At 40.6% G+C, this 25,123-nt stretch overlaps 1 protein-coding gene across 1 annotated transcript in view; it reads left to right on the top strand.

Annotated features, from left to right (window-relative positions):
• Positions 1-1,412: 1,412 nt before the first annotated feature.
• Positions 1,413-25,123, top strand: part of xpr1a (xenotropic and polytropic retrovirus receptor 1a) — a 39,302-nt gene continuing 15,591 nt past the window's right edge. The window contains exons 1-2 of the mRNA XM_068743679.1: positions 1,413-1,481; positions 6,092-6,143. Of these exons, the coding sequence (XP_068599780.1) occupies positions 1,413-1,481; positions 6,092-6,143 (121 nt within the window). The remainder of the gene's footprint in view (positions 1,482-6,091; positions 6,144-25,123) is intronic.

The raw sequence follows: 25,123 nt of genomic DNA on the forward strand, positions 1-25,123 counted from the left end.
ACAACACAATCCTAATAATAGAAATTTACTTGCTGCGTTTTTTTGTGTTATCTTTGCGCTCTAACCAATCCATAAAGAATAAGCAATGTTAGTTAGTGAGTGATAAAGTTAATGGTCAGGTTATCACCATTAGCTATGTAATATATAAATTGACTACCAGCAGCCTACTGGCAGGGGGTCAGTTATTCGACGAACTAGTAAAACATCTGGTTGTTACCGTCCATTCAGACATCGCAGCTAAAACATTCTGCCCGTCAGCCTGCAAACGCCTCTGCGGCGCGGCTCGTATCGGAATTAAATTCAACCCGCGTCGGAACGCACGTGAATTTAATTTGGTTTTTGATTGCCTCGGTTTAGCGGTGAGTCTGGTTTGAGCGCTTCTCTCTGCCATTCGTCCAGTTCGGCATGTCCTGTTTGATAAAAATGTTCTTTTTTATAGTTAACACTGCTTTATTTGCATTTTACACTTTGTTAAACAGCTACCGTAAAAACTGTTTACGATTCTTATTGTATTGGCTGCAAATTGCATTAGCACAATGTATCCACCAGATGCTGCTATCGATATAACCATTAATTCAAACTGATATTCGGCGCTTCTCGTCAAAACACCCGAGATGGAACTTGAACTTGTTTTGTATATTTGTGTATATTGGTAACTTTGGAGTAAAAACAGCATGAGCATGAACATGAACAGAGCTCTCCCATCATCCTGCACTCCTGAAACGCTTCACCGGAACACAAGTTTATTTCTAAGCAGTCATTTGGACTATGTTTGATACCCTGCGTAAAAGTACACAAAAGTACGGTTATAATTATATTATCTTTGAATGGACTTGCCACGATTACCTAGTTTTCACACATAAACATCTGTAACATTTAATGCATGTTTATTGCGAGGTTTAAATTTATCTTCTCCTTTTATTTTATTTTTAATTTTTTTACACATGAAATACTACAGAAGGCTTTTATGACGGGGAAATGAGACAAAACCAAACGACACAGAAGCAAATGACCGGACAACTAGTTCTCTCAGCAGGTCCCAACTGCGCACTCTTCTGACGCACCCACGTCGTTGCGCCTCAATGGACCGGGATGTCCTTGGACCTGCGCAGGGAGGGACGAAGCGAAGTCTCTGAGTCTGAGCCACTGTCACCGGAACCAATCTTTAAAGAGAGGACGCTGCCATTGCCGTCCCTCCGGTGAAATATTATGTCTGTCGGCTTCTGCTCGGAGTACTCTGACCGGGACGAGCCAGAAGTGGAGTGAGACGCAGCGGGGCGCGCCTGGCTGACGCGCCGCATGTTGTGCCAGCAAGTTGACTGAAATATCAAAAGTCGCCTTGACGCCGGTGAAGTGGTCAGACGCTGTCGGATTTACCGGAGGTCCGAGTGGACGGCTGTTGATCCGGCAAAATGAAATTCGCCGAGCATCTTTCGTCTCACATCACTCCAGAGTGGAGGAAACAGTATCTTCAATATGAGGTAAAGTCAAATTCATAGTCTATTTAAATGAGACGCCTCGGGAATACGCGTAAGGGTGAAACTGGTTCAAATGCATCATATTTGGATGATGTAGATAGAAAGTCGTCACTCAAAGACGATTTGTTAAAGTTTTTTTTGTGTTAAGCTATGGTCTGCCCCTGAGAGCAATAAAGGACGGGAAAGGAGATGTCCTTTTGTTTATGGAGGTGAGATTGACTGCGGGTGTTAAGAGCCATGGGGAGCATTCAGTGTTTATTGCTGCTGCTTGCTTTTCATCACCTTCAAAAAGGATCAAACGTTTTTCACACTAGTTTTAATTTTAAAAACCGTCTTCTTCATTGTAAAAAAAATCATATTGTTAATATTTCAAAGGGTTGCTTAAATTATAAATGCCTTAAGCTGCCTTGCATTTGTTTTCTATTTCTTTGTAAAACAAGTGAAAATATTTTTCTTTGATTATAAATATTCTAAAATTATACATTTATCTGTATATGTATATATATAAATCTTTCTTTTTTTAAACCATATATTGAAAAAAGGATCTACACATATTATTTTTAGTACTGTATACCACAATGTAATTGTTAAAATATTTTGCACAATTAAATAAATCATTGGTCTAGAATCCTTACAATTCTTCATTCCAGTATAATATTCTGTCTGGTTTCTGATATCTTTGGTTTAAGGACACCTTTGTGTGCACACATCGTCCTTGTTGGTTAGTGAACAGTACTTGAGTATTTTATTTTCACTCCATACTTCTTTGGTTTGTATCCTCAACAGCTTAAATGCAGACATGTAGTGACAGGACACGCTGCTCGCTTCCATTTAGCTCTATGAATTATAGACAAAGACCATGTTTTCTTCAACCGTAGCAACCTACATCCCAGAAACAACACAAGCTCACTCCACTGGCTTTATTTTGATGACATGCCTTGAATATTGTTATTAAGATGGATAAATACTACAGAAGACATTTGGGTTGACCGATCCTGTCATTACGGTGCAGTTAATACATCGACAGGCATCATAACTAAAGCAAAATAAAGTTAAAGAGATATGTATTGGACACACTGAAAAGAGGACTACTCTTCTATATTTCCCTTTTGTTTATGTGGCTTTTTTTTTTTTTCATGTACCGCAGTGTGCCCAGTGACAGATGCATGGCCAAACCAGCCATTTTACACCTCGAGTCTTCTTCTCGATTCTAACTGACCTGAGATGGACGATGACAGATTTTACATGTAATAATCCTTAAGTGACATTTTGTTTATTTTTTACAATTTTATATTATTTAAGCAGCACCTGCAACTATTAATAGATACAATTATATAAAAAAATAAAAAATGTTTTTTCTTGCTTTCTGTATTTGGGTACAACCTTTATAGGAATATCAATGGCGCTTGTGTTACTTGAATAAAAGAAAAGTTGATTGACTGTTTGAAACCTAAATTCTAAATCATCCTTACCATTCTGTTTATATTCTTCCTTAAATCTGAATAATTTGTAACAGGAAGAGGATAGTGTCTATTTTGTGTGTTTGTAGTGTAGTTGTTGGTGCTTCCCTCAGTTTTTGCCTGACCTCTGTAAATGCCATTATCATGATACTGGACCGAAGGGGGAAAGATCAGGGAGGGCTCATACCCACAGATGACAAACAATATTAATGGTTTGTAGTCATCTGAAGAAAGTGGAGTGAATGATCTATAACATCTAAAGTTAGTCGACTCACTGTTTGGATTATTCAAAAAGAAAGCATTTTTTTTCAAAACACTTTTTTGTGTTGATATGACAAATTTAAGGCTTTTATAAACCGCTGTGGTGCAGAAGAGCTTACAGCCTGGCCTGTCATGCTGATAAAGACGTCAATGTGCTGCAGTAGCAACTGCTGCCAGGAGAGCCAATAATCTGCTTATAAATTACATATTTACTGTTATTTCCAACAATGCATATAACAAATGTTTACCCGAGTTCGTTCAGGTAAAAATAAAAGTCTTCTTCACTGACTTTATCTGTGGCATGTGCAATATAACTGCACATATTCATGGATTTGTGTTCCAGTTAGTTTAATTATCCCTATGCCCCGTTTGCCTCCTCCCTTTTTTTAGAGTCTGCTATTATCTGGAAAACTGAACGCTGTCCTTTCAGATTGGTCAGCCACTTTCCATGCAAATGAGAACAATGCTTCAGAGTGGCTGTTCCAGCTATATATCCTTTAGTTAGAAAAGCCACTTCATTTGAACATGGAGGCGTTGACGAGGCGATTGAGTGATGCAGTAACTAGGTGTGTGCTTAATCCGCTGGGAATGCAGTTATAAACCTATATGCTAAATGCATTTTTGGTAGGTAGGTTTGCATGTGAGGCTGGCTCTGCATCAGCATTCTGCCACATAAAATGGCGGCTGTGAATATTTTAATAGTTATTGAACTAAAATAAATACAGGGCGAGCCAGATGTTTGGATGGACACTGCAGTCAGAAACTGTGTCCGATTGACTGGTGCTAAATATAAAGACAAACAATTCACAGTTTGTCTTGCAAAGCAAAATGGATTTATTTAAACCATGTAAGATATGAGTGAAAATAATTATCCACAACAACTGTTGAATTAGATATATATTTAATAAATAATATGTATTCAGGTATATGACAGAGAGAGAGGTGTGTGGGGGCGAGAGAACAAGACCATATACATTTACCTCTGCAGTCTAATCACTGGCATAAGCCTAGGCGAGGAGGAGGAGAGCGGGGGTGAGATTTGCATTTATGATTCAGACTAGCAACATGATAGTTTGATGAAAAACAGGTGTCTGTGATATCAGTGGTTGATTTTCTATTCATTGGAGAAGTCTTGTTTTTCCTGGACTAATCCGAGTGATGGAGTTTAAATGTCTGAAGCAGCACTATGAGCTCTGTGTTGTAGCAAACATAATGGAAACTATGCATGCATACAGTACATATATACATACAGTATGCATGTACAACATAACATCAGCTATGGGTTGTGTAATACAATCTAATCATGTTCAATGACATATCTTCAATGTATACAATCAGGGAAAAGGCTGAGAAGCCCCCCTTTATATATCACACTTCTTCCTTCCATCCTCACCTCACTGTTCCTCCCCCACTGGGAGGACATCTGGTCCCAGACCAGAGCCGCCTTCTACACCATTCCTCCCCTCCCCTCCCTCCACCCTTTCCTCACATCATCTCTACTCCTCTTTGTATGTGGAGGGATGCGTTCAAACCCTGAAATGGTGATTCGAGTGGAACTCCATTGGCTATGTGTTGGAGGCTGACGTCTCTTCAGATCATTGCTACTTAGTGTGGGATCTTCTCACGCATGGGGACGCCTGTCTCGAGCATTAGAGGAAGAATTGAACGGTCTAGCTCGCTGATATTTTGGTTAGCGTCCACTCAAACATGTCACAGCTACTAAAGCATCTGCTGTATTGACAACATTCAATTAAGTGGACAGAGATACAGTCAACCTCAGACGGACTGACTTAAGTCCATCATGCATCATATTTAAGTCAATGCGTGGTCATTTAAGCTGATGACCTCATCAGACTTGGCTGAGCTTTTCAAGTCTGCAGGTTCATCCCAGTTAGTCATGTTTGAAAGCAGCTTGAGATGATTGGCGGATGAGGCATAGAGATGGTCCGAATTGGATGAAAGAGTTTTATTTACAGACAGAGTGAATTCAAGATGATCATGTTTGTCACAGTGTGCAGATTTAGAGTCCTGTAAATGTAAGCATTGTCTTATTGGTTTGCTGCTTAGTAAAAGATGAACAGGCTGCAGGTCCCGTCTATTCTCTGATTAACATTCAGATCTTCAGATGAGCTATTATCTTTCAGTTGCCATTTTCATGAAGATTAATCTCATGCAGAGAAACTTAATTTAACTGCTGCAGCTGCATCTGTCGCTCTGCTTATATCAGTTGATATGTTTGTTTCTCTCTCTCTCACCATCCCTCCTTCCGGATTGCTCTTTTAATTACAAAAATGTACTCATTGATTAATATATATGTAAATTTCTCTCATCACGCATTTGAAAAATCTTCGACCTGAAAGATCGTCCTTCATTTGAAATCTTAATTATTTTAGAAGTCACTGGTATTTATTATCCTTTTCAGTTTTTAATCCTTTGTTTGGATAGAGGGAGCACTAAAACAGAGTGATTGAACAAGTTGGTTGCAAGTAAACATACATGACTGTCAGACCTACCAACCAAAAAAAAAAACTGTGAGAGATCACAATGAAATTCCTGTTAAACTATTATAGTTTGGAGTAAATGAAATAGTTACAATTCCAGAATGCATTGTTGTGCATTGTGTCATTCTGTTAGTGGCTGTGTGGCAGTTACTGGAATCCTGCTATATGGGGACAAGAATTTGGTTAGTTAATGGCCTGAATGGCTTTAGTTTAAATGCTGCTGTAAAAACAAATGATGCAACAATTGCATAATGATCGGTGGTCTACTGTAATCTATTCTTAATTGCACTGACGTATTTACTGTAAACACACCAGTAACAGTAGATCAGCATAGTTTTTCTATGGTCAGCGTCTGCAGACGATGATTGTTTTTTTCTCACGTCCTCATCAGGCATTCAAGGATATGCTGTATGCTGCCCAGGACCAAGCTCCCTCCATAGAAGGTAAGGACACTCCCTCACACAGTGCAATTCAGTGTCCAGCATCCACTGCTCAGGTCCTGTTTAGGCACCCCCAGAATAACAGCCCTTCATCTGCTAAAAATAGGCAGAAATCAATGCTAACATGCTGCACTCACTCTGTGTGAGTATGACACAAGCAGACCAGGGCCAATTACCTTCTACCATCATTGCTAAGCCCTTTAATGTGCAAAAGGTAAAGAAATGTCTTATGTTATATATGATAGCTATGGTTGAAAATATATTTTGCACGCTTTAAACTTCTCTGAAGAATAAACTTAAAGTAGAGTTGTAGTTCATTTGGCAGCAGACCTGGCTGATTTATGTTCAACGAAGCAAACATAAGGACGGCCACTTTCTAAAATTAATCAGACTGCAAGCAATGCATGATGAGGGAAAGAATGCAAAGATCTATTTTTATTTCAAAGACGTGTTTGTGGAGGTAAACAACTTTCTTTAGCTGCAAGCATGAGCTGTACTTAATGGTGTAGCTGCAATCAGCTCTGTCTGTGGGATCATGATGCAGAACGAAAAAATACTTGTCAGTATCATATGTGCTAGTGCCTAAATGTGCGCATGTCTACCTGAGTAATATAGTCATATATATATATATATTTCCTACAATGGCCAAAACTGCATTCCAGCTCGGCGGATGGAAACATTATCTGAATTTATCCACGAGTGACAAAGATATAACACACAATAAATGTCACAGAGTGCATGGACGGATTTACTCTGTCAGTATAAGTGTAAGTATGGATGTGTGTGTGTGTGTGTGTGACTTTTGTTGACTGTATGTTTGCAGCACATGCAAAAGGGGACGCTCATGATATTCTATGGATTGTGACTTGTTTACATGAGTCCTCATTGTGGGTGTGTTTGTGTTTCTATTGTTGTAGCTTGTTCCATCTAATAGGACTGCAGAGCATGTCTTGTTCTTTGATAACACATGTGAAGTGTCTCTCTTCTAAATACTGTCTTCAGAGGCTGTTAGCCGTGCTGCGCGTGCTTAACGTGGATGATAAATCATTTCCTGTCTCAGGTCTGGGCTGCACTCATAGGTCACTGTTCTGCCTCTGTCAGCCTGTCACAAGATAGGTCGGGGTTACTTACCATTAGACAGGATCAATCAATCAGCAGAACATCACATCATCTTTATTCTAGTATTGCTGCAGTGTTTAAGCATACGCCACAATCACAAAATCGATTTGTGCTTTTTACACTTTTTTTTTATTCTGCATTCAGAATTTAACCAAAACACTGGAATAGCCACATGCAAAGAAAATGAGTGTAGTTTTGTAGGGCAGAAAAAATCTTTGAATGTGTCCAACAATTGTCTGACTGCTTTTATTTTATTTTTATGAGAAAAAATAAAAGCAGGCAAACAGCATTATTGAGTCTTGTCTCTCCGGTGGGTGAGATTCTGTTGACTTTTCATAAGAGAAATAAGATTATCCTGTGCTGTCAAAATCTGAGTTTAGTGCAGCACTTTCTCCTCACATCCACTAGACCCGATCTCTCAAGTCTGATTGAATTTAAACTCGGGCAGAAACGTAATGGAAAAATGAACTTCTGCTATATTAGTGGACAAAGCACCTCAGACTCGCCCGACATTCATCCATACAGCAGTGGCAGTAGAACAGATGATGCTCCAGCGCCATGTTGGAGAATCAGGGGCAATATTGTCTCTCTCAAAAGACTTGTCTCTTGAGTCAGCCTCCCTGTTGTCATGGTATCAGGTTTAAAATCAAGTTGTTGTTATTATTGCGTTTCTTTTTTGAGTGCCAAAATTAATTTCTGTTGCTTGTTAGTTTTGATATTTTTTGTCTCATTTCCAAATTTGCCCATACAAGAGAATGTTATATGTAAAACTAACAGAGCTGAAACCAACATTTTTGTATTACTTGATTACCGGTAGTCGATTATTTTTTTCATTGAATTTAATCAATAATGTGATCGAAATCACTTTTTGTCCAAGTTGATTGCTTCATATTGCTTTTTTTACCCAGCTAACACCCCAAAACAACATATTAACTTCTGTTCCTCAGAAACTGGTCTAGTGGTCTCATATGGGTGTCCTGGTTCTAATCTCAAGCTTCTGGTGTTTTCTTGTTAAATGTTACTTTTAGGGCTTCATGTTTGTCTTATTTTTCTTATGCATTTCAAGTTTTACAGGCAAGCAACCAACGAGGTTGTCACAATTTTAAATATTCCCTTTTTTTCCACAATTTAAATTTCATTAGTTGACTAACAAAATCTAAAATGTAATGAATAAATACTTAAATACTACTTATAAAGTGTCCATTTCAAAGTGCCCCCGCTCTTGCAGTCTGTGGCCTCATTCATTTAAAAAGCAGCCTTTTTGGCATTCAGAGGACGTCTCCCTCGCCTGAGGCAGACGTTTAACTCGGATGTAGCAACTCTCTCACCCACTCGCTCAGTGGGGCCGCCTGCTGCAGCTGATAGAACTGTGGAGGTCAGAGGCCTGTGCCAGGACTCCTGCATATGTTCCATTGTCAGACTGTCGCAAGTACAAGTGGATTTAACGTGGCGTTTGTTTAAGGCGATATTGACAATCAGCCCTGCCACCTCAGAGCGGCTCTGTGGGAACGAACCACAGGTGAATCCTTTCTTTAGCACCATTCTGTCAGATCAATAATTCAGATCCAGTAAAGTGGATTGAGTTTGCTGCAAACACACCTGAAATCATATGTGCACATATTCACCAGTCATTGAGGTCCTTTGCTCTCAAGCGCTCCGACGGTCCTCGTTGTACTGTTGTTAAAACACACCTATCTAAAGCGGTTAGTCGGTTAATTAATACAACGATCCGACAACAATGGCCCTGACTAAAAATCAGAGAGCTTTAGCAGGACTCTCTGTAAGAGATGAGCGAATCAACCAAAAAAAACTGCAACGGATCCATGATTTCCATTTTAAGTAAAACATTTTAAAGCAATTTACTAAATCAGTGTGTGTATAAGTATACATACAATGGAACAGTTGTAAAAAAAAAAAAAAAGCTTTAATTGTATTTAAAATGTATATATTTCTTCCTAAATTAATTACTTTATTGCAGTGAGTTAGGAAATAACCTGGTATTAACACCGACCAGTCTAGTGATGTTACATTACTGTTTAGTCTTGTGTACTAAAGCTGCCTTTTAAACATCTGCTACTGTCTTGTGGTTTGTTCAGTTACTGTTACTTCGGTTATTGCTTTAGCATTCTCATTCCAAAACACTGTAATTACCAAAATGTTTAAGTAGTATTCTGTATTTTCATCCAGTCCCATGTATACTGTGTTTCTTTATTTTTTTTAACCCTTAACTCCCCCTTTAAAGAGTGAGACAAGAAAAATACAAACAGGAAGAAATCTTCTCCGTAGATAGAAAGTGATTTAAGGCTGAATGACCTCACGTGTTTTTACGTTTGACAAAGCCAGATACTCATTGTCCCATTAAAAGCTTGCACCATCACAGCTGCCTGGTCTCTATCAGCCATTACACCTAATCTGATTGCTGAAAGTGACAACATGAATCACATTCTAATATCACCTCACCTACACCTTAAGACAAGCACATAGTCTCCTATTTTTTTTATCGTTATCCATGCCGCTGGCTCGGCCGCCATTTTGTCGACTATTGCGTAGCACGATGAGCCGGTAGTTGAAGGCTGCTAGCCTGTGTAATTCAGTCCTGATTATTATTCTGCAGGCGTATACGATGACTGCAGCTGTTAATACGTCTGTTTGTGTCCCTTCATGGAGTCCGTCCTCTCCTCCCTGCCTAGAATTCCTCTGCTTTTTCTTTTGTTGGCGTGTTGTAAATCAGAGTTCCTTCATACAGACATTTAGAGATTAACAATCATTTCCTTCGTGTGAATCCTCATTTTGTTTGGGTTTGTTTTTTGGTAGTGGTGATGGTGGGAGGATGATTGCTCATTCAATATGTAAAAGATAAATACCAGAGTACTGTATCAATTATGAGCGGAGCGGATCTGCACAGTAGACAGATAAATAAACACATATATAGTATGTTTGCATTCAGGCACCCTGCTGAGAAATATAAACCATGCTGTGTGCGGTCAGAGAGGCTGGCAGCTGCTCTTACAATCATGCAGGCAATCAGGGGGAGGGAAGGGATGCGCGGAGGAGAGACAGACGGACGGACAGACAGACAGGTAGAGGGTCAGGAGGACAGTAGTTTGGCAGCCGGGGTCTCCCACCAGCCTGAATTATTGATGGGCTCTTCCTCACTTCAAAGGGTTAATTGTTGATTATTTTGTGGCAGAGGTTTTTATTTATTTTTAATTGCAGTCTTAGTGGCATGAAAAATCTAAAATCTTTCTTTCTATTAAATGTATAAGAGGATGTTTTCAGTCTGTAGTTCTCTGTTCCATGTCATCAAGATCACAGAGAGAAGTGATGATGCCTGCAGATCTTTATTCAGTGGAGGGAGATGAGTCCAAAACATCAAGACATCAAGATCTCTTCAAAATTATACACCTGCCTTTTAAGCACTTCTTGAGCTTGAGCGGCTTCATTCATAATCGACTTTGTAAAATCGGTTTTCCTTTAGTCAAACACGTTTATCTTCTTGAGCGCATGTAAAGCGTCACTGAAGAGTTGACGGAGGAGGCGGTCCCTTTTGAGATTGGTCTGTTGATGAGGCTTCTGAGGGGGGGGGTCAGGGTCAATACAAATGTAGGATTATTATACCAAGGTCACTGACTAATCGAAGTGAAGATCAATCAAAAAAGTGGCCGATAATTAAACAAGAATGGTTGTGCAGAAATAAAGCAAAGATTTAAAGCTTTGTGTGATTATGAAAGAATCAGGGTAAGAATCGAAGCTGTAGAATTAAGGTAAAATGTTTGAATGGGATCGTCAATGACCACTGTAACAGAAAGAGATTGAAACAGAGAACAGGAGCTAGCCTCCAGGCTGCGGACAGACAAGCAGACTGAGTGGGAGGTCTCTGGGCTCATCTCCCATGCATGCTGCTGTGCATTAGCACTGCAGCCACGCTGCAAGAGAAAGATGTGAAAGAGAACCTTGATAGATGAAAGTCTACCGTCCATCCATCCATCCATCCATTATTCATCTGCGAATTAGATCTCGCCTGAATGAAGCAGAGGAAAGAAGGAGAGGGGATGATTGGAGGAGGGGTCTGGATAGGAACTGTTATGGTTTTGGAAAAGGTTGAGGAGTTCAGATGTGGCTGTGCCTCCAGCAGGTCAGTTATTTTTAGTTTCTGGGTGTTTTGGGGGCTGATTTATCTGTGAGGATAAGATTTCCACTGGTGTAAATGGAGTTTTGCCAAAAGAGATTGAAGAAATTTGAGATGGGAAGAGATTGTAAGGCTGAGAGTGCAGATATAGCAGACGTGATGATGATGGTGTGTAAATTTATAGGAGGAGATGAAAGAGCGATGGGGTTGAAGAAGAGGTTAGTTTTGCTGAGGTGATCCTGAGGTTGTCTCGGCTCAATAACTTGTCATTTCAACGCATCACTAACATTTTGCTAATTATTATTTACATACGTGTCTTTTCCAACTTTGCCAAATATCTCCTAATATCCATGAATAAGGATGGAAGAAACTGCCTGTGATTGCTACAACTTTACAGATGGACAAAAGCCTAATGCCATGCTATATTTGTTTAGCATTATGAAGATTCAGCCTCTTGAATCTACAGATGAAGCCCACACATCGGCCCCTCACTTGGGCTTTTGGACAGCGGCTTGACATCAGTTACAATTGGCTAAGGTGGGAGTTGATGCTTGTCATTGGTTGATGGTGGTTAGAAACAGGCTGCAAGCTGCTGTACGGTTGCCTGGATACAGTCATCCCTCGCTGTGTTAGTGGCCTTGGCAAAGTGACGGACAGCATAAGTGTTCTGTAGAGGAATGCATCGGCTCTGCTGAGACATGATGTCTATGTTTTTTCTGAACCACTTAATGTCTCTGGTTCTAAATTTTTTATTGTATTTGTGTTGACCCATAAGCCTAAAGGAAATCGACACTACAAAGTGTGTGTGTGTGTGTGTGTGTGTGTGTCAGCATCAGCATCAAACAGTAACTTTCCAATCAACCCTTGAAGATCTTTGTTAAACTCTGTTGCGTACACAAATATAAACTGTACACACATCGTGAGTCCTCAGACAGGAGCGCTGGAAAACATTGTTTGTGTCCTTAAGGGACTTAGAGCATGTCAAACCCCCACACTCTATGTTCTGTTTGGGTCCTTCATGTCACAAGAACAAGTGCCACTAAAATCCGACCTGTCACCTGGGATGAGCACCAGAACCCCTGCGACCCGACAAATAATAAATAAGCATTTACTGAAAATAAATTAATGTCAGTAAAACCTTCCATAGCTCAGGTTGGCTTCATGAGAATCACACGTTTCCTGGCCACATTAGAAATAAATTATTTTGAGATGAGCAGTTCGGCTATTTAAGTCATTTCGCATGTAACAAAAATAAATTGACAATAATCCTCCAACAAATGGATGCTGCTCACGCCACGGAACACAAGCAGCTCTCTGCTCAGCTGAGCTGCATACTAATACGGTGATTATGAGGCCTAATTATCGGATGTATATGTCAAAAGGGGAAACCATGCAGTTTGCCCCAAGGATAAAATGCAAAACAGAGGCAAAATGATGTTTCTGCTGAAATGCAGAAAAGAGGACAGCAAAGAAGTCAAAGAAAATACCGTCATTCACAAATGGACAGTTAAAATGCAATCTATACACAGGAGTGAGTCGGCCCTGGAGCCACTGGTCATTCCGAATGTACACCACGGTGACATGAGCCACAGGGTGAGAGGGATATTTATATTGGGATATTTATATATAAGTTTCTAATATACTGTACTAATTAAAAGTTATACTTAACCGGTAATCCTAGGTCATTTCGGGGTTAATTCATTAACTGGCCATCATGACTGAGTCCAATGTTACGTTTTCAAATTTCTCAAAAGCACACTGAAACCCAAAACGCTCTTTTCATGAGGGAAGTTGGAATGGAAAATGAAACTTTTGGTTAAAAATGTCACAGCTGAACAATTATTAAATAGTTGTTAATTCATCTTCTCTAGGTCTCACGCCATTTTAATTCAGCCAGGCCGGTGAGTATCAAGACTGTTTATAAAGATCTCTGAGCATCAGGATGGTGGTTCATCATATTTCCAATCTCACACACTTTTAATAATTCAGCGTTTAATATAAAAACAGACGGACAGTCTGGGAGGAAACAATAGCAGTAAATTATTAATGTCCCTGTCTTTGTATCAGATTAGAAGAAGGTGACAATATGTGAATAAAAGGAGACATGTATCTGGGCTAATATTCTCCTGCCCCCTTAAAAGCAACCCCCTGACCTCAAATACTGTATATTCATTCCTTCATACCTTCCTTGTGAATACGTTAAAATACACTTTGAATAAAATATTATTTAATAAGAAGATAAAACAGCTTCACCCAGGATTTCAAGCCACAAGTCCTTTTTTTCTTGCCTTTATGTTAGTGATAGTAGTGTTAAAGTGTAAAAAGGGGCTTCCTCGTGCTTTCACATCCTTTTCTTTCACTCACCACTAATTGCTACCTCTCTTTTTTGTCATTCTTCCTTTCATCACTCCTGTCATTCTCATCCATGAGCCTTCCTTTGTTTGCACCCTGGTTTGTCCTCCTCTGAGTGTGTATCTCAATATTTCTGAGGCTGGGATGGTCAGCCCTCCTTCACACACACACATACACACACACTGGTACAAGGTTCAATTAAAGTGAAAGCGAACGGTTTCCTTTAAAACAATGCTGATGTAGATCCCACTGCAGCTCTGAGGACTGTGATTGTGTTGGCAATCGGTTGAGAATCAATAAAGTAATATAGCGATGAGGAGACAGCCTCATCTGATTGATCTGACTGATACATTTTCACAGGCACGTGTTTTGTGTCTCTGAAATACCGGTACATGTATTCAAGCTTTAGGCTAAACCCAACATTTATTAAAAAAAACCTTGGAAGAGGAGAGCACGGACACTCTATGATGCCTTTATCAGTTTTACTGATTGCAGTCACAAAAAAGCGAGAAATAAGTCGCCATATGGCTTTGCTGTCATCACCTATAGCGCATAATCACACCCACTCCCTGGGTGTCATGCAGCTCCTTATGTGCTTCTGTGTTCCACTTTGTGCTGCATGTATGTGTGTGTGAGTGCGTGCTTGTGTGAGAGGTTTTTTTTAGGGTACTTCCAGGGACACATTTCAGACTTGATCAGAGTTAATCAGAGCTGGAGGAATAATTGGGGACAAAGGCTTCGTTCCCTCTGGAGAACAGATGATTTTGTGTTGGAGGTTAGACTGAAGGAAATCAAATAAATGAACTGTGATTTTTCACGGGTGTAAACTTGTGATTATCGGTATCCACCTGCGACCAAAGGCATCTCAGCAAGGACTGGAGTGTGGTGCATATGTGGTGTTTGTGTAATAGATTGTACGGCAACAGTTACTCGCCTTATCTCGGTGCATCTCGCCCACACACACACACATTTTGCCACTCAGTTCTGGCGTGGCAATCTGTTAGCCTAACTGTGGCTGACAGTTCCTATGATGCTTCTTTCATCGTTTTGATCCTCCAGGTACAGAGTAAGCCAAGTCTAGAGCGACTTCTCCTCCATCCACCCTGATTCTCTCTCCCTCTGATCTGCTTCAAAGCTGCACATTCATGAACAAAGAACAGACAGTTTGTGTCTTGTTACTTGCAGCTGATTGTATCGACTCCTGATTTAGTTTTCAGGTCTGCAGGTATTCGGTCATAATGTAAAGCTTTGCATTAATCACATTTTTGACACAATGGTGGCTGATAGATCATGTAGGAGTACAGAAATGGTCACACAGCTCCTGAACAGTCTGAAGTTACAGGGGAAATTAAATGAATCTCTCTGGAACCAGATGCAATATTAAAACAACAAACTCCACAGACCTAAAACCATATGAAGAGCAAAAATGAGAAACCAACTTGTTTCTGTCTGGAGGGAAGCTGCAAGTTTTCTGGACTGAGGAAGAAAAAGGAGAAGCAACCAAAGGATTCCTGATCTAACGAAGAATTCAACAAGTTAAATGAAAAAAAAGAAAGAAAAATTCAATAATGGGACACTGGCTGCTACGAAACAGACATTTCCAAATCATCAAATATAGTCTAGAATAGATGCACTTCACTCTTCTTACTATGTTGAGTTTGTGGCCATGAAGACTGGGCTGGAAACATCAACTGCAAAGAGAGTAAACAGTTTATGAAACTAGAACTGAACCCGTTTGTGTCATGCTCATGTGTGTCGGTTTACACGTCGGCCTCGAAGGTTTATATGAAAGCCGTTCAAGTCATAAAAATAAGATAAGTGTTGTGCCAATAGTCCAAGCTGGGGCCGTAAATCCAAGCGGAACACGAGCCTAGACTCTGCTGCAGAAACCACGGCAGGCGCAACGAGGCCGCAGCGTAGAGGTGGAAGAAATTCAGAATCCATTAACCCACAGCGCGGCCATGCCATTAACAAACGGGTGTAGCGAGGTAACATTAGAGCAGCAGGATAGGACGGTAGTCCTGTCCTGCTGCTCTAATGTTACAGTATTTCAAGCTGCAGTCACTACAGCTTAAAATACTTAACCCATGAGATTCATTGTGTATCATGGACAGGCGTGCAGTATTGCTGTTTTGTGTACTATTTACATGCAGCTGGCCATCTGAAATTGAGATTCAATGTTAATTTTAGAGTCTATAAGACGAAGAGCATTGATCAAAATCTTGACAGCTGTGATGGGAACAATGATGGGAAATTGTTGTATTAGTAAAACTAATCTATTCTATTCTATATATTCAAAATTAAAAGTAAATTTATCCACAGTTTAAGTCTTATTTAGTGTGCCGTGGATAAACCGAGGTGTGTTTGTACACTTGTGTGGAGATGCCCCCCTAGGCTGCCTTGGTATTCTCACAACAGCAGCTGCAGCCTTTCGATAAGACTTAAATGGTTTCATTTGAGAGAAAAATGAACTGAAATGCAAGAGAAAGTGATGTAAAATAACTCAGACTCAGACACACAATCATTCCCTCACACACTTCTGGAAAATGGCAGATTTTCAAAAACTGACAGATCAGTTCACAAGAAAGAAGACGGAGATGGAGAAAAACATCTGAAGCGTCTTTTAACAGCAGTCAATGAGCAACGCAACCTAGCATGTCAAAAAGCAATGTCGGCGCTATTCCAGCTTGACTCAGTGTGTCTTTCCAAAGTTTAATAACTTTCAATTTAATATGTCCATACTATGTGTAAGAGAGAATGAGAATGAATGAAAAGAGAATGAAAAATGAAGGGAAGAATAAAGGCAGAGAAGATTAACTCGATGGCAGAGAATTTCGTATGAGATGCAAAAATAAATATTGAATTCTGAAGTAAATGCATTAAAAGTGGAGCTCCTAACATCAGTGAGAATATCGTTGTGTTACAAGTTAATCCAGAATGAAGTTTAGTGCAATTATTACATCTCAGTTTCTCCAGTCAGCAATCTGCTGCGAACTGGAGAATTCAATGTCTCAACTGCAGCTATAGAAATATTTTCAGTGGTGTTTTCCAGCAGCAATGCCTCAGCCAAATGCATTTAATCACTTGAATGGATCAATGAATTTGGCCTGTTTATTTTTAATTTACTGTTCTTAGGCCCCCGGCGGACTCACTTGTCGAGTGTAGCTGAATGAACGGATCGCAGGCCCGGCCTTCCGCCCTGCTTCTGTCCCTTTCTACTAGAAATTCCATTGCCCGTTGCTTCAGTTTCTTAATGGCACTACGGTAACGCTAACATTTGAATTAGCCATCACACTAGCCATTCTATACCTTTGCAATCCAGGCAGGGAAGAATGAATTCAATACTTTATATTATTAAATTAGAAGCAATTTCCTGACTTAATCAGATTAGGAGGATACTGACCCTGTAGCGCTTGAAAGTCACATCATTAACATGACTTACATGAGGAGGAAGTACTGTGATTAACTTTATAAATAAGGGTCAGATCTTTTCCACATTTTACTTTAAAAAAAACGTAAGATAGCCTTATTATCTTTATAGTTGTCAGGACAAGCCAAAAGTTCAGTAGTTGTAGTTGTCATGAAGAGAAAACTGTGGATGCAGCGAGGCAATGTGAACGTGAGATAAAAACATAAAAGAAGCGTTTCAGTTCAGGAGCAGAAAGCAGCCAGAGAGAGATGGCAGAGTGCTGCTGTCATTTATCTGTGGACACCCAAACTAGATTAACTCATTAAACCTAATGTGCTCGGCGGTCAGTGGAGCATCTGCAGATCAACCGATGGTTCTCCACAACGGCACTGGAGTTAAGTCGAGCCATTACATCCCTTAAGCTGCTTTATCACCTGCTGTGAGTTGGACCTACACAGTCCACAGCAGCTGAAGCACTGAGGAGGCTCTGCTTCCATTCATCTGTATTTGCTTCATCTACCTGCAACGCTGCGTCCTCTTTCAGGTGCGGGACTAAATGGCTTCCCATCAGCGCCTACTGTTAACTTCACCTCGACAACCTCAGCCCCTCCCTCTATGATTAGTTCTCAAGGCCAGTGGCATGCTCCCGTTGAACCCGTGCCACGGTTGCCTTGACAACTGTTCACTCACTGGGTGGGCTGCCTCTCACTTTCTCAGTGATGGTACGATAAGTGCTACAATTATGTAAATTCTGTCCAACCAAAGTGTTTCTGCAGATTAAACATAGCCTGCTGAAAAGCTCTTGGGTTGAAGCTTTCTGCGCCCAACATCTATCAGCCCTTCATTGTTCTGTTACTGCAAACTTCTGATTCTATCCTTTGCTCGTCTTTCATCTCTTTCATTGAGTTTTGTAGAAATGCGGAGACAAAACAAAGGAACTGTCCATGTGACTAGATAGGGTATTAAATGTTGAGCACTCAATTTACTTAGAATATGGACAGATCTGCCTGATCGCCTAAGGAATATATAGAGAACAAAGACTGTATCTATGTCCAAAATGTCTCCTGTCTTCATCCCCTTATTAACTACTCCCTTAGATTCTCTCTAATGAGCTTTAAATTAAAAAATAATGATTCAGATGCTTGGAATTCATCATTTTCTGTCAACAGTGTAGGGCATGTGTTTAACATGGAGACAACATCTGAGGGAGTCTTTACGGCACTAATATAAATAGCAGGGATGAACAGCAGTTTTATAGCAGGGTAGATTTGGCATCAGCGCTGCTGATGTTGCAAGGCTCAAAGTTTGAAGTGTCAGTCCGGATTCTCCGGCCGAATGACTTTTAGAATCAAAACCAAAATGTAGTTGTGTGCAATATTAATCCTAATGCACAATAAGTATTTAAACTGAATGGTAAAATGTTCTCTGGAGCTGTTACCGACGAAGACAGGAGAAAGAGCCTTTTGGAAAAGCATGCGTGAATTAAGTGATAGTTATTAGGTCCATTCTGTTGGAGGTCTTTCTGTAAGTACGGTATATACATATACGGTTTGCTGCAGAAGCAGATGTCTCAGCGTTGATGAAGAGAAGCTGGTACAGCAGATATGATTGTTCATACAGGGAGTGATGATGAAGACCACAAATCAAACGATCACTATTATTCATTCATTACTATTTCTCCATAAACCTCTGTTTGAATTAAAGCCACCAATATTGAGTTAGGCTGCAGTTCTGCCTGTGGATAAAGGACGACTGAGCGGGAGAGTGTTTGCTGGACCCTGTGTGTTTGTATTTAGGTGCCGGGTTGAAAGGGTCGCCCACACTCTCTACTCCCCCTCTCACTCTCCCCGCATCCACTCATCCTCCCGTCCTTTCATCCACCTTCAAAACAGGAGGACGAATTGTGGACGAATTTTTGACTCCTCTATGGGAGTAAATATATGTATACATGTGTGCGCTGCACAATAAGGGTGCAACAAATGTTTTTCAGAGTAGCAATCTGACATTTCACCTTATGTGTCATTCTGTGTGTAGCGTTCCCACCATGCTCATATTAGCAGTCTGAACACAGGATGGAAAAAGCACGACGCATGCACAAACACACAAACCGTGTCCCAGCGTTCTCCTAACTGGCGTTAGAATGACATTAGAATGCTAATAACCGCAGTATCAGCTGCAGTGAGCGGGTTGATAAAGGTCAGGACCCCACGGGAAGAGGTGTCAGTCGGAACACTTTGTCCTGGACGTCTCTGATTACAAAGCCACGCCGGATGTTTACAAGTCTCCTGATGGTAGTGCATTGTTAAAGAACAACACAAGAATGATGTTTTGCTGCAGGATTAATAATTAATTAGCCAAAATCACACTCACACCTAATTGACCAAAGTGATTAATTAAATACTTTCTAATTTGTTTGGTTCTAATACTTAGTAAATTACTTAAATTAATTGAATCTATTGATCCACTGTGAATTATCAAGCCAGAAAATACAAAACTGTCTCTGTGTCCTTAGCTTTAGTAAGACAATGACGTGGGTTACTGTGGGGGAATGTTACATTATTTTCTGAATTTTAATAACATGATATATGAATTTTAAAAAGTCCAGATTGATAACTGGAGATGATGATGAAAGTTAATTGTTAACTCCGAGACTGAACGTTGCTAAAATACTCAAATGTGTGTTTTTTCATCCATTGTAATGAGTTGTGATGTACACACTTATAGTTTCTGCACACAAAAACACAAAGAGCTTCATCAGGAATTACACAGGAGAGGCTCCTTCATGGTCTGGACGGATGGGTATGAGATGAGAGGTGGGTGGTTCCACGCTGTAACTCCGCAAAGCAAAGCAGTGTGTTGGTATGCTGTGCTTGCATAGGAAAGGTCCTTTAAATGATGAATAACCCTGACGTTGTGTTGTTGTGCCTATCCATTTAGTTATTAATGGGAATAAATCAACTGCAGGTGCTCCTTTTCGCAGCAGACGTCTTGTTTGTCGCTTGTTCTGTGTTTTGGCCTCTGCCCTGCCGGCCGTGGAAACAAAGTCCTCTCCGCTGTAATCTTCTTTAGCCTGCCAGCCCACACAGAACCTTTGCACTGTTAGGTTCTACTGTTGATAATGAGGAAGGAATGTTTGGGCTTCTTTGCAGGAAGCGCCACAGGCAGACAGACTCGTGGCTGATGAGAAGGTGAACTTGCTCTCAGATAAAGGTGCTTATTGGCTGAAATCTGTTTGCCTGAAGCTCCATACAGGCAAAGTGTGTTGGATTAGACTATTTATTTTACTTCCCAGACTGTGACACGAGCAAAATGTTGTATGTACATACATATGCAAGCAGTGTGTGGCAATTTAATGAAACTGTTTTTCTTTTATATTTCCCTCAGTCTTTTTTTATTAATCATTGCCAGTAACTGGAAGAGCCTTCAGAAAATTGCTGTTTAAAATACTTAGAAACGATCAGAGCTGTACACACAGTTAAATGATCTATCTATCTAGCTATTATCTATCTATCTATCTATCTATCTATCTATCTATCTGTATATCTATCTGTGTTAAAATGAATGTTCTAAGGTGCCCTGTCGTGTGTTACTTGTTACTGCAGTATGGTAGGCAGACCAAAAATGAGAAATTTGCTATAGGGGTAAATTTGCAAAGGTCACATGTTGACCAGCTAGCAGCAGTGTTGATACCTGTAGATCCATCATGGCCTCTGTTGCCACATCAATCACAATAAAGGTGTTTGTGTTGAGCAAAGCTGCTCTCTGAGGGATTGTGTGGCCCATAAAGGTTGAAAGTTGCTTTAATGAATTAGCCATCAGTTAGTTTGGGGCTCCCAGCCGCCACCCAAGCCTCCTCTGTACATCCATCACCTGCTGGGGGGGGGGGCTGCGTAGCTTGATGGGAAGGCAGGGGGTACAGGTGTGTGTCTCAAAGAGTGCTGCTTTGCGTGAAGGTCTTCAGTCCTGCTACAAGGTCACCTCCACCAAAGCGTGTCTGGATCGGGGATTAACCTCTTTTTTCATCCATTTTGCAATTGTGATTTGAGGAACAAGAACAACGAAAGAGGAGAAATGGGGAGAGATAGGGGATATATGGACAGAGTCAGTTGGGGGTTGGAAGATGGTGGGGCGGGGGTGACAGGAAGAGGTTGTTCTGGTCCAGAGGGGTTTGAGAGACACAAAGAGCTGCAATTCCCAGTGGACACTCCTCCCTCAGCTCAACCTGCTGTTATTACTGGCCTGATTAAACTCAGCCGCCAGCGAGTAAAGCAACCATAATATATGATCTCTCTCTCTACAAAGCACACGCATGAAAATACACTCGCACAGGATATTCTAGGATGTGCATGGCCACACCTCGGCAGTTTGTCACACATTACTTCCATGGAAACAGAGACAAAGAGTGCTGTTGTATTTATGCTCATTCAACCACTCAAGGTTTTACTGTGTGCAATGTTTATTCCTCTGTGATGTGCTTAAAACACAGCCAGAGATTCATGGCCAAATGTGAGGGAGGGAGGGAGATGTTTGTTTTTTATGTGGGTCTTTCAATAAAAAGGGTTTCCATGTTACTCTGCACTGGCTGTGCACCAAAACAAAAGGACCAGAGATGAGAATTATGAATTATGAAAAAAAAGCATCAATATGCATTTACATCAGAGATAGATCATTTTAAACATGACGTTAACAAAATCTGATCTGGCAAGATATCCGATTATTAATAGTGAGGCTTGTTGTGAACGTACCATGAAGCCCTCTCCTCTGCCTTTAGGACACGCAAGCAGCTAAATCGGTGTTCTGGAAAACGATTCCTGCAATATTGCTAGTTTTGTCATTTATCAAGGGCCGGTGCTTTTTCAGTCTCATTTCACAGTCAGTTGGCATGCACTGCTCTTTTCCTCTGCTCAGGGAGCTGTAACCCATCTTAATCAGAGATCGGAGTATTGATTTCCAGACACGCAGAAAAAGGGCTGTTGCTGGCCATGCTATGCAAAAGTCCTGAATAGGCCTGCTCAACACCTATTGATTATTTTATGCTGACCGCTTCCTTCTGGGGTGTATGTGCGTGTTTTCCTTTGTTGCTGTCCTGGAACATTTGTCTCAATGTATAAATAAATTGGGAATAAATTAGTGGATGTGAGGCTGCATTTGATCAAATAATCAACACAAATGCATTCAAGCAAGGTGCTATCATAGAGACATATTTAGACATGAAGGCGTACACACACACACATTCACACAAATGTAAGCGACCACCTGCTCATGTTCATTCATGTACTCAGTCACGGAGTGATTTGAAAGCAATTGGCTGCAACACAGGAGAGGCCAACTCCCAGAGTTGGTTGCTAATGGCTACAGGATCCAGGGGAGCAGGGAGAGATGTCGATAATGACAATGTCACTCCGAGCCAACCAGCTCTCAGAAATGGGACGGGACGTGCACAGACCACACATGCGCGCGCGCACACACACACACACACACTTAGTCATCCATATCTAGAGATGTATGTATAGTAGGAGGACACTCACCTATAGATGGAAATGAAAGAACACCTTTGACAGAGTTGCAGGTGATGCAACTCTGTTCCTTTTTGCTCCGTGTCTTCTTATGTTTGAATAAAGATTTTTTTACACAGTTGGAACTATAATCTGCACATTTGATCTAAATAGAAATGTGTATTTCAGGGTTACCTAGCATTTACATGTCACTTTTTTGTGTGATTGTGCCTGTTAACTGTGCCACGAGCTCGTTCCTTGAGCTCGTATTCATACTGCGTCTATCTCTTTGGGGGGGGGGGGGGGGGAGGCGGAGTCTGGCATTTTCATTAAGCCTGCTTTGGTCATCCAGTGTATTATGGGTGCTTTAGATGTCATCAGACAGTTAATTTCCTTATTCCATCCATCAGCCTTGTCATCAGCAGAGTCAAGTGCTTTCAAGGTGCACAACAAATCACGAGGCTGAAGGTGCCGGCCCTCGTTCACAGCAATTCTTTTTTTTTCTTTTTCAGACATATCCAACAGCAATTTTAGTATTATTGCAACCATTATTTTATAAAGTTTTTATTTATTCATCCTGACCAGTGGAGCTGATGTAGGTCTCACTCTGACAGAACATGATTGCCACATGTTTCCCGGTGCTGCTGCAGACAGGGCACTGCTGACGCTGCAGCCTCACTGAACAGATGTGCCCTTTGATCATTATGAATACAGTGAGTGTAGGTTGCTGCTCTTATACAGTATATGTATTAAATGAACAAGTTCAGTGAAGGGGAAATATGGTGACAGACAGAGAGACAACAGAGGAAGTCAATGTGAAGTCGGAGTCAATAGTGGCCAAGAAAGAAGAGATGAGATGACACAAAAAAAACAGCGGCAAAAAGAGGAGTCGCTGAACAAGAGAGCCTCCGACCCACCCAAAAAGCAAAGGAGTAAAATGAGACATCAGCAGCAGGCAGACGTATTCCTTTTTTTATGCTCTCTTTTCTCTAGACTAGATAATGATTAATGTCATGTTTGCCTAATGCTGAGAGCCTTATTGTTATCTTAATGAACCATGACCGTGTAAACCAGCCCTGACTAATGTGGCGAAGCTGCTATTTGGCAGTCCTGAGAAGAGGTCGACGACTGTACTGTGTGTTTTTACAGCCGTGCAAAACTCCCTCAAATGTTCTCTGCTGATCCTCTGGACAAGATATTGTGAAGCTGTAGAGCAAAACAAATCTAAGGAGTTATACTGAAGCTCAACAACCATTAGAATAAATAGATAATATAATATATACAATATGATATATGTTAATACAGTATAAAACTACACAAAGAGTAGAAAACAAGACTGATGCCCTTCAGCCCTTCTCGTCCCTCCTCCACCTGTAGCACACTTTTCTTAATTGGTTTTTGATTTGTATAACTTTTATTTTGCTAGGTCAGTTAGAGTTATAATAAATATACAATTAAGTGTGTGTGTGTGCGTGTGTGTGTGTGTGTGTGTGTGTGTGTGTGTGGATATGAACTGTATATGAACACTGTTGTTCATTTACTGACCTTGCTGTAACTAAATGTTATATGCTCTTTGGACCCATCACTTATAAGGAATACTCACAGATACAGCCAAAATTACGTAAATAATGAACGGGAGGCGAGTACGGAAGGTGGTGAACACCTGAACTGAACGAGTGAACCGCGCTCGGAGCGCTCGGCCATTTAGCGCCAGCATCTGGAAGTTACTTGTATCCCAAATTTATGCACGTGTCTCAAAGCACAATTTTGCTCGCAGGTTTGCTCGTGTCTCAGAACACTCGTATGTCAAAGCGCTCGTATTTCGAGGTATTACTGTAATAGTGGAATAAAGGATATTTCTCAATAGCCTGCAATTTGATTCACAGTCATCTCACACTCACCCTCGAGGCTGCTCGGATTGAAAGAACCTCCGTGAAGTCAGAAGTGATGTTTTAAGATTAGGTTTGCTTTACCGGTAATTAATGTTTGATAAGGGATGTGTGCAGTGCGGGAGTTTGCATACATCGACACTCTTTATTGGACTGATGCTTCATTATCTGCATTATCTGAGTGCTGAAATGTGATGCCAGCAATAAATATCATGCAATAAATGCTGGGGTTGAAATGGCTTTGAAAGAGATACACAGTATAATATCACACCTGCTGATAAAAACACGTTTCCTCTGAGTAGACAGGAGACTAGATATGTGTGCGCACTATCCCCTTAGCAGATTTCATTTACAGACGTTTTAAAATATTCTGGAACTCCAAAGGGCTTGAAACGTCTGAGACAGGATTGAAAATGAAGCAAACAGGGAAACATGTGAGCCAATGTGATAAAAAAAAAAGAAGAAATACAGATTGTAATTTTGATTAATGTTGTCTCCTTGCTTTTTCCTTTGTTCTCTTTCTACTTTTGAAAAGATGCAGAGTCAGTCAGACGCTCAGAGAATCTGTCCTGAGCTCCTGCGTCCTGTGT

Source organism: Brachionichthys hirsutus, chromosome 9 (genome assembly GCF_040956055.1).
Source record: "Brachionichthys hirsutus isolate HB-005 chromosome 9, CSIRO-AGI_Bhir_v1, whole genome shotgun sequence".
Taxonomy (NCBI): Eukaryota; Metazoa; Chordata; class Actinopteri; order Lophiiformes; family Brachionichthyidae; genus Brachionichthys; species Brachionichthys hirsutus.